Source organism: Branchiostoma floridae, chromosome 7 (assembly GCF_000003815.2).
Source record: "Branchiostoma floridae strain S238N-H82 chromosome 7, Bfl_VNyyK, whole genome shotgun sequence".
In the NCBI taxonomy this organism is placed as follows: Eukaryota; Metazoa; Chordata; class Leptocardii; order Amphioxiformes; family Branchiostomatidae; genus Branchiostoma; species Branchiostoma floridae.
This window is the reverse complement of record NC_049985.1, coordinates 20,116,361-20,125,943: the sequence shown is the minus strand read 5'-3', so window position 1 is coordinate 20,125,943 and position 9,583 is coordinate 20,116,361. Positions and strand designations below refer to the sequence as shown.

The following is a 9,583-nucleotide window of genomic DNA, read 5'->3' as shown; positions in this document are numbered from 1 at the left end:
AAGATATATTGTTTCGTAAATCTGTAGTTGTCTGGAACCATGTGCGTGAATATAACCAGTAAAACGACAGACAATGCGCAACTGGCACATAGGTTTGGCGCCCAAAGTTGGCCGGAACAGTTCTGTCGGTGTGGGTGGGGGGTTGGCTGGCGCTAAAAAATTGCGCCTTTTCTCCATATGGTGGGAGGGGGGCGTGATGGGGCAAGGCCCAAGAGCGTAGCTATCAGATAATTGACTATTATCACTGAATACTTTTGACAGTGACATGCGGTTACATTTAGGGTTGAGTTAATCAGTGAACTGCTTCGTACATTTCAACATTTTTTTACAATTCCCTTCCTCCTGTGTTCACGCAGGAAACACTGTGTACGACTTCGAAGAATCTTCAGATGGGGAGGAAGGAGGAATGAGAAACACGGAGGGTTCTGTAGAAACATACAACTGGCAGTATTTCGGCGATACGTGTGAAGATGCGGAGAGTGCTCACGAGGAAAGTGATGACGAAGACGATTTAGATGTGACTCCAGGTACGATATCGACACATCTAGTGGAAGGGAGGGCTTATGATCTGTGGTGTTGTGTTTTTAAGATGTGCTTTTGCATTTTGCGCCATGTTCTAATTATGAAATAAAGGGTCACAAAAAATCGACTTTTGTGGCTGTACGGCCACTTAGCGATCGCCGTCTACTGAAAAGGAGCCTTACAACATCACTGTTAATTGTCGACATGTCACTTAAGCCCACTCTGAAGTATTCAAAAGATCCGTACAAGACAAATATTAATGGGATGAACTCTTTTATCAGGCAAGAGGAAGAGGAAGAAAAGGGAATGGATCGTAGAAGAAGCAACCATTTCACAATTTCTCCACAAATGCCTGAAGAGCCCGACTCCATGCTGCCGGGACAGATGTGTGACGAAATTCACCCCCGAGAAGATCAAAGCATGTCGACATGATCTCTGGGACCGTCGGGACTTCGAGCAACGAGGCCAGTTCATCTTAGACAGCCTCAAATCGGCCGACAGGCGAGGAGATGGGCAGGCAACGATCAGCCACTTGAACTGCCAAGGACACAGAGTCTGCCAAAAGGCTTGGTACCTCCTCTACGGCGTAAGCCACGGCAGGTAGGACTGTTGACGTTATCATTATTACACATGGGCAGTACGAACAACCAGCGTTTGCTATTGAGAAGGCACTGTTCTTTATCCAGGGCCATGTTACTGCATACGCTATACATTTTGTATGTTGTTACAAAGTAAACTATAACACAAAAAGTTCGCACACTTGATTGCTTTTATATGTACGCGAATACGTTATCATACATATCTTTTGACAGCTTAACTATTGCCCTTTACTATCATGCTGTTCTTATAATTGTATATTCATGGTGAACTTCACGCTGCCAGCATGGAACCACAAACGGTAAAGGGCCGTAGATACCATATTGAAGTTGACATTGACCCATATTTGATGTATATATCATAGGGAGATCAAATTGGGGTTCAGGTTAATTTCAGTATGGCTTCTACGGTTCTTTACTGTCTGTGGCTACGTACTTGCCGTTTCTTATAGAAATATTGACTGATTCATATCTTCTTGTTTTGACTCTATATTATCTACATTAAACCGTACAGCTTCTACAATTACGTCGGAAAGCTGAAGAAGGGACAGACCACAGCACACCACAACAGCACCGGCACGCTGCGTCGCACCCCGCAGTATTTCCTGGCCCATGCCTGGCTACGACACTTTGCCGACTTTTTTGGGGACAAGATGCCTGATAACATCGCCATCCACCTGCCTGCCAGCATGACCAGGGATGCGGTGTACGAAAGGTACATGGAAAAAATGGCCGAAACACACCAAAAGACCGTGGGGAAGAGCACCTTTATGACCATGTGGAGGGAGGATTTATCCGGTGTAAAAATCCCCAAGGTACTCTTTCTTTCTTTCTTTCTTTCTTTCTTTCTTTCTTTCTTTCTTTCTTTCTTTCTTTCTTTCTTTCTTTCTTTCTTTCTTTCTTTCTTTCTTTCTTTCTTTCTTTCTTTCTTTCTTTCTTTCTTTCTTTCTTTCTTTCTTTCTTCTCTTTCTTTCCTCCTTTTTCCTTTTTTTCTTTCCTCCTTTTTTTCCTTTTTTTCTTTCTTTCTCTTGATATGCTTTGACCTTGATTGCGACCTAAAACTCAATCCTTCTACCTGTATTGATATTATTCTAGACGAACCGATTCAGCAAGTGTGACGTCTGTCAAGACCTCAGGAAAGCGGTCAGGGAGGCGGCGACCGCAGAGCGCAGGGAGCAAATCAAGTCTGACTTACAACTCCACTTTAAGCAGCAGAAGTATGTCGATTTGGTCCGGAAGATAAATGTTGTGACGACGGCCCTAACGCCTGGTTTGGTATGTCAGGATCCACCGGGTGGGATTGGTGAAGAAATGTACCGGAAATCATCAGTCGATATTTCTCGACGTCTCACAATAAGCAATTTGAGTATGTGCCAATGGCAATGTTGAGCGTGACCACCACGTCGTCACATAGTTGTGTCAGTGGATATCTCGTATGAATTGTAGAAAGCCCTAATTACAATATACTGCTCATTCACTCTTTAACACAGGCAAGAGCGCCAGGTCTACTGGGGGAAGGCGATGTCGTCTCTCCATGATCCAACCGACAAGTTGTCCATAATAATAGACGGAATGGATCAAAGCAAGACGGCCCTTCCCCACTTCATGCAAGCAACTAAGGTACCATTTCTGATATGGTGTTAAACGTTCAACTTTATATGCTTTATTTCGTTTATCAGCATCTTGATGAACGTGTTGATGTAATGAACTGAATGATTCACAATAGGTTTTAATAAGAACCTTACAGTTACAGCAAAAGAATCGCACGTGGCGTACTGCATCGGGGGACTGCAAACTACCTGTGTGCACATAGACTAGCTATCTCTGTACACACTTATATATACACATTTAATCAATAACAACTCTTTACACCATTTCCCAATAGGAATCAGAGAAGTGGAAGTTGAGAACACATATCACCGGTGTTCTCGTACATACACTGGGAGTTGGATACGCCTTTATCGACAACCTGCGGTGGCCTCACGACAGCAACCTAACCTGTACGGTGTTGCTGGCCACCTTGAGGAAAGTTGCAAAGGTAAATATCATACATACCCATTCACCATAAGCAACCCTCTTGCTTATGGAGATTGGATTCCAATTTTTGAATCCTCAGTTTCACTTTCTTTCTTTTCATTATTACAGTAGAAGCCAGTTAATTGCACAATGGATAATAGCACACTTCTGTTAATTCAAGAATTCCTCAAATCCCGTGATTGTGCGGTCCAGCTTAATAACTTCGCTTTGTTGCACGATTCGGATAATTGCACGAAATGCACAGGCAAATGGGTTTGCAATTAAGCGGCTTTTACTGTACTTTGTTAGACGAAATTGTAATCATGACATCACATCCGTCTGACAATATGACGATACACAATGTTTCATTTTCCCACAGAGCTACAACAACAGACTACCGGGCACACTCTACCTTCAAATGGATAATTGTTGGTAAGTATTTCTTTATTGTTTCTCGGTAATTTAATGATTTTTATATGTCTTGATGTAGAGTTTGTGCAATATTGTAATTGAAACAAATTGGTATGGACCACATGCTACCGGACATGTGCAGCTCTCTAGTCTTCTTATAAAAAAAAATGGTATACTGCGAATCTCCCAGCAGATATTGAGTCGACGTTTGACGCGCTCAGACCTGCGCAGGTAAATGCGTTGGTCACATGATTCAAGCTATAGACTGCTTATACATCCGTCATTATTCAGGCCTGCCAATATTCGTAGTATGCAAGGAAGGGCAGCAAAACGCTCCGGCTGTTTTGGACATGTTTTTAGGCGTTTCTGCCTGGCTTTCTATTTTGGACCGTTTTCTCCATGCCCGCCGGCCAAACCTCTGCCAGCAAACGAAAACATCAATACCTAAAGCGAGATTTTGAAGTATTTTAGTGTCTATGTTAGTCAGAAATCCATCGCAGGTTTCGTAGTTGTTGAAAAAATGACATAAGGCAACCACATGTACCGTAAACATCGTAAATGGTCCCTTTTACAATGCATGTTCAGCGACTCATTTAATAAAAGCACAAATAATCAAGTTAATACTCAATACACCTGTATTTATTTCTCATGCCTTCTTCACGCTACCCTCCGTAGCAGTCTCCGAACCAGTTCGGAACCGGGGCAAAACTCCCGTCCACGGCAAACTCCCTTCCTCTGCAAACTCCCTTTCCCGGCATAAGAGAACATAGCCAACGTTGAAAATCGCGAACCGGCAACAATGACCGTTTCCAAAATCATCCAGTTGCTTGAGTAACAGCTTTTTGGCGTATCTACGTTATGTTGCTATCATATCAAAACGTTGTTCGCATGAATAGGAAAGTCAGCGGGGGCGAGCGCAGCCAGGTTCACTGGCCGGATGTGTGATAAACCCGCTAGCACCTTTCATCGAAGGAATGAGTAGGTTTGCCCCGCCCCGGCATTAGTGCCAGCCACCAGAGTTTTGGCCCCCATGGAAGAGTCTGAACCGAAAATTATTTGGGTAACAGGTTCTAGCAACCGTACAAAGATAGTAATAAATGTTTTTTTCCAATAGGAGGGAGTGCAAGAACCAGTACGTGTTTGCCTTCCTAGGATTACTTGTGCTGAGAGGTATATTCAAGGAGGTGAGTACACATTCGTGATCTATACATTATCTCTGCCATCCCTTGTCTTGAGTGTTGTTTGAAAAGAACTACAACATTTAGTCTCCAAGCAGACCCTACGGTGCCTTAGAGATAATATCAAAGCTGGCAAAGGAGTATAGCCGGCCAAAGGGAGACAGCTGGGCAAACCAGTGAAACGGTGCAAAGCTGAGCCAGGTCGCACGAGCCGTCCTGGGCTGGGAGGGCAATTAACACCTACTCGGCAAGCACAGTTTGATAGGCAACACTTAGATGTTAATAGCGTCTTATCAGCCCGACTGGAAGCAGACCCTGGTGCCGCTATACTAAGTCCCTTGCCAGCTTTGATACTATTTAGGCACAGTAGGGTCTGCTAGGAGACTACAACATTTACAGCACTACGTATTTCCTCATTCCCATTGCAGGTGCAAGTTGGATATTTGCTTGTGGGACACACACACGAGGACGTTGATCAGTTCTTCAGCAGGGTTGCTGAAAAACTCAGAAAACGAGACGCAACGACTGTTGAAGAACTGGTCGACGTCATCGAAAAGTCCTTCCCCAACGTCGAGGGGGAGGAACTGGACGCAGTCTTGGATGTAAAGGACTACATGGGGGATGTCTGCAACCATTTGGAACAGCACAGCTGCCCACACCAGTACCGCTTCACAACGGGGCTTGATAGCAAGCTGATTGTTGAATATAAGGTACGTACTTCCTTTCAATTTTGCATTGCATTGTCTGTTGAATTTGTTATTTGTATCGGATTTGCTCGTCTTCTAGTGACTATGCCATTTCTTTTCATATCTGCCCTGATGTCATGAAACTACTTGGCTACTAATATAGGAATACTAAATACATTTTTTTTAAATAAATGCTTTAAAGTAAGACAAAAGGTGAGGAGTTAACTTAACTGTTGTTGTTTTTTGTCTGTAATCTCTTCCTTACGCTGATAATTATACGAAACTTGTACCATTCATATCAACCAGAACTTCGGTGTAGATGAGGAGTGGAAGTTACCCCGCCGAGACGAGGTACGCCTTGTCGAAAGGCTACCCCCTGCAGGCGCCAGACCATCGCTTGTCAAGCCAAGAACTGAGCGGCTAGAGCTGAAACAGTTCGAGACTGGGGTGTCAACGCTGTGGCAGACCGGAAAGGTAAATACTGTACTATCAACATGCTTATCAACTTCATGAGTGTATACTGTTGTTCCTCCCCGATGCGAATTTGCCGGTTAATTAGCCTCTATAATACATTTTTGCTGGCAATTTTGTTTTTGTGCTGGGTCGTTTGTGCCGCCAATCTGTAAATTCTGATTAGTACACTATATATATTTTTGTAGTTGTTATTAATGCGTGGTATTTACCATACATTGCACCTGATCCAATCGTTGTGCAATAAACTTGACTACATGTACACGCACTTATGTGCAACTACATGTTACAGTTACACGCACCTTCGCCAGACAGTGCGCTGTCACGCCCTCGTTTGTTTGGTCTCTTAAGTCGACGAATTTCGACATTTCCGACAACGAAGTCATGTTTTACTATTCAAAACATATTGAAAGAATTCGCAACTCAACGTCAGAAACGTTACGACGGCTGCAAAAGCGAGTTCCCAAATATACGTGGGCGGCGCGTGTTGGTAAACATAAACTGTACTCAGCAGTCGGTGACCAGGCCCAAGTTGTAAAGTTCTTACCGCGGACATGTGAATTATTCCTAACGTGTGTGTTGATAGGGCTAATGAATGGATTTTTAAGGCCGGCGGCACAAACGACCCAGTACAAGAAAGGAATGGTCTGCAAAAGTGTATTATGGGCCCTCCCAAAAGACGAAAAAGGCCAAGAGAGCCTGCTTTGGAGGCTAACCATGATGCACGAATTGATGTTTGAGTGTACCCATGACAGGAGACACAACATTTTTATATAATTATAAGCCTTAAGCATGACATGTATGCAAGGGAGCATGCAAGGGAGCATAACCATGGCTTTTCTCTCTCTTTATTTAGTTGACATCTAGGCAGAAGGGGGCGCTTGACAGGTACATCACCAAGCAGGCCCAGTCTCTGGAAGTGCAGGAGAGGCGGGAGGAGGACATCCTTGACATGCTGTGGCCTGAAAGGGACATGGAGGCATGGGCGACTGAAAGGCCAGTGCCGGCGCCAACCTTCAGCCAACAGGAGAGACAAAGAATCGAAAGCCTGTACAAGAGTTTCAACAAGTCAAAGAAGACTAGCGAGGTACTTACTGTAACGGTAATTTTACTGCACAAGTAGAAAAACGTTTTTTGAAATAAAAGTAACCCTTTATAACAGTACAGCAGTAACATTACTCAGAGGGTTGCTACTTTGTCACTATCATGCAATTGTAATGTGGTAGCAAAATGCATTATTATTATTATTGTTGTTGTTTATTTGAGAATGGAAACGAATAAACAACACCTTGATAGGCATGGTGCCAACGAAGGGCTGCAGTGGCCATCAGTTGTCAGAACATCATTACCTTATAATTAGGAACAACAGGGTCTCTGTTACTAATTGTTTTTTTCTACTTCCGTCCTTATAGCCAACGCTGAGAAGAAAGAGAAGGCCCAAGTCTAAGCCCTAGATTACGCTGAGAAGACAGAGAAAGCCTAACATCGTGAGCGTGACTAGTTGTTTTGAATAGATAACAGGTAGCTTTCCATATATTACATAGAATATTGCCCTGTAAAGTTCTGCTAAATAGATGGAGAAGAGTTAATACATCTGGGGATGTTTACAGCCCAGTATGTAATTATGTAACAAAGATCAAGACTATGTACATATGTTTATTGAGTGTGGACGGTTAAAGGGATACTGGGATAGAATAGCTGTACATGTTAGCCAGCATAAGATTACGTTAGATATTTTGCTTTCTTCTTCAAACATCTATATTACTCTAGCTAAATGCATTTTTTTCTGTTTTGGATAAAACATAAGGATAACGCCATACTTCTCAAACATGACAACATCGTACAAATTTTGCAAACCTTGTGCGATTGCTATTGTTGATACTTTCTATTACACTGTACTGATCTGCTTAAATGTAAAAGACTGAAATATGTATGTAACTGCTGTAACACGTTAGCCATTGCACTCGAAACAGACTGAATTATGCTTAGCATATCTTCAACATGTACAGCCCAGTCTTGGTCTTCTTCGACAGTTACATCGTATCCTTTTTTGACAAATCTGTCAATATTTTATTAGGTGAGTTTGTGTGTCAATGTATAATTGGAAAGCTCCGAGGTCTCCCCTTGGCGGAGCTTCTGGGAACACATGGTAGTATTTTAGTATTCTAAGTCGTAAACTTCGTATGATACTGTAGGTTGCTCTACCGATACGTTTTGGTTTGTTAGTATGTTCAAATTGTGCACTATGTTTAGCTTGTCACTGTACTTCTTAAGACGTATGAGTATAGGGCGGCTACCATTGGTTTTCTTTTCGATAAGTTTGTCTTAAGAATACTTACTGGTGATATTATATGACAACGATGAGCCAATAAATGCTCGACTTTACGTGTGACAGTGAGCTCACTACCCTATATCTGTGTGTAGTTGTCTGTTAAATAGACGGAAACATCTCTTCAGAGCTGGCGTAGAAGAGAATAATTCTGTCTAGAGAGATCGTCGGACATGTCTGAATAGAGATTAGACTTTCACCTATCTGATTTTTGCTCGTGACAGCTTTGTTGTGTGAACAAGTCAAACAGCCCATTATTCTCCTCATTAAAGACACGTTTGACCGATTGAAATAGTCGTGTGATATAAGTATTTACCGTTCGATTGTTCACTAGCTTTTGTTCGTGATAGAACCCAACAGTTTGATTGCCCATAAACAGCCCACTATTCTCGCATTTGACCGATTAAAATGGGCGTGTGATATTCCGCACCCCCGGGGTGTACGTGTGACACGCGCCCAGCCAAAACAAACAAGATATACTAATTGGAGGGGCGGGGCACACCAGGGGGCACGTGGATCATGGAGGCAAGTGAATTCGTTGGGCGTCCGTCTGCACAGAGATATTTTATGATGACTGTTGATTCACATGTTGCCGGGCTGCCACTTTCCCACGATGGGACTTCATTCAAAGCTATTGTTACCGCCTGATACCGCGACGTAGCACCACTTAGAAATGTTAGGTAAAATAGGAAAGAACACACATAAACTTTAAAATCAGTATGACGGCGCCGTTTTTCTATTGTCTGGGGGTACTACATTTCATACAGGAAGAAATAATGTTGGTCGCAAAAGGCAGGCATTGTTTTGTTACCCTGACGGAAATTTGTAACGTGATTACGGAAATATACTTTTTGGAAGGATTTTTCCGTCAATGAAAATTGGGTGATGGACAAGCTAGCTAGAGCCCATCAAAAAGCTTCATCAGTGTATAGGGCCACGTGGAGTATCCAGCCGTTCAAGTTGAAGCGTATGGCGTGAAGTGCGGGATTGCATTTACGTAACGACAGCAAATAAAGTTAACTATGTTGTGAATTCTGGATGATAGTTTCATATTTTATAAGTTTCATTCATGTATGAATTGCAAAATAACTGCTGTGTCTATCTCTAACACAAAATATCGAGATGTTGACAATGTTTGATCGTCGTTTGATATGAGTCACAAAAAGACATTTTTTTAGAATTACTAGTAGCCTCATGTGACTAAGGGCACAACCCAACGTACGTGCTTTTTTTTTGAGGTCACATCCACCACGTTTTTCTGAAAATGTGGGGAAGGAATGGCTAAAGCATGGAGGGAGTACGGCTCATCGCACGTCACTCGCACGGTTGCGCAAGGTGTAATTAATGTGTGTTCTGCACGCCACGCGAAAGTTC

General features: G+C 42.8%; 2 protein-coding genes across 2 annotated transcripts in view; both read left to right on the top strand.

Moving 5' to 3' along the window:
• Positions 1-9,583, top strand: part of LOC118418794 (exocyst complex component 1-like) — a gene marked incomplete in the record, with an annotated part of 91,378 nt that overhangs the window by 70,337 nt on the left and 11,458 nt on the right.
• On the top strand, positions 10-8,831 carry LOC118418795. The gene is made up of 12 exons (XM_035824837.1): positions 10-527; positions 804-1,122; positions 1,633-1,933; positions 2,214-2,335; positions 2,609-2,738; positions 3,004-3,156; positions 3,514-3,566; positions 4,660-4,729; positions 5,152-5,433; positions 5,716-5,883; positions 6,737-6,967; positions 7,293-8,831. The coding sequence occupies exons 1-12, from the start codon at positions 407-409 to the stop codon at positions 7,332-7,334; spliced, it is 1,992 nt and encodes a 663-aa protein (XP_035680730.1). The 5' UTR covers positions 10-406; the 3' UTR covers positions 7,335-8,831.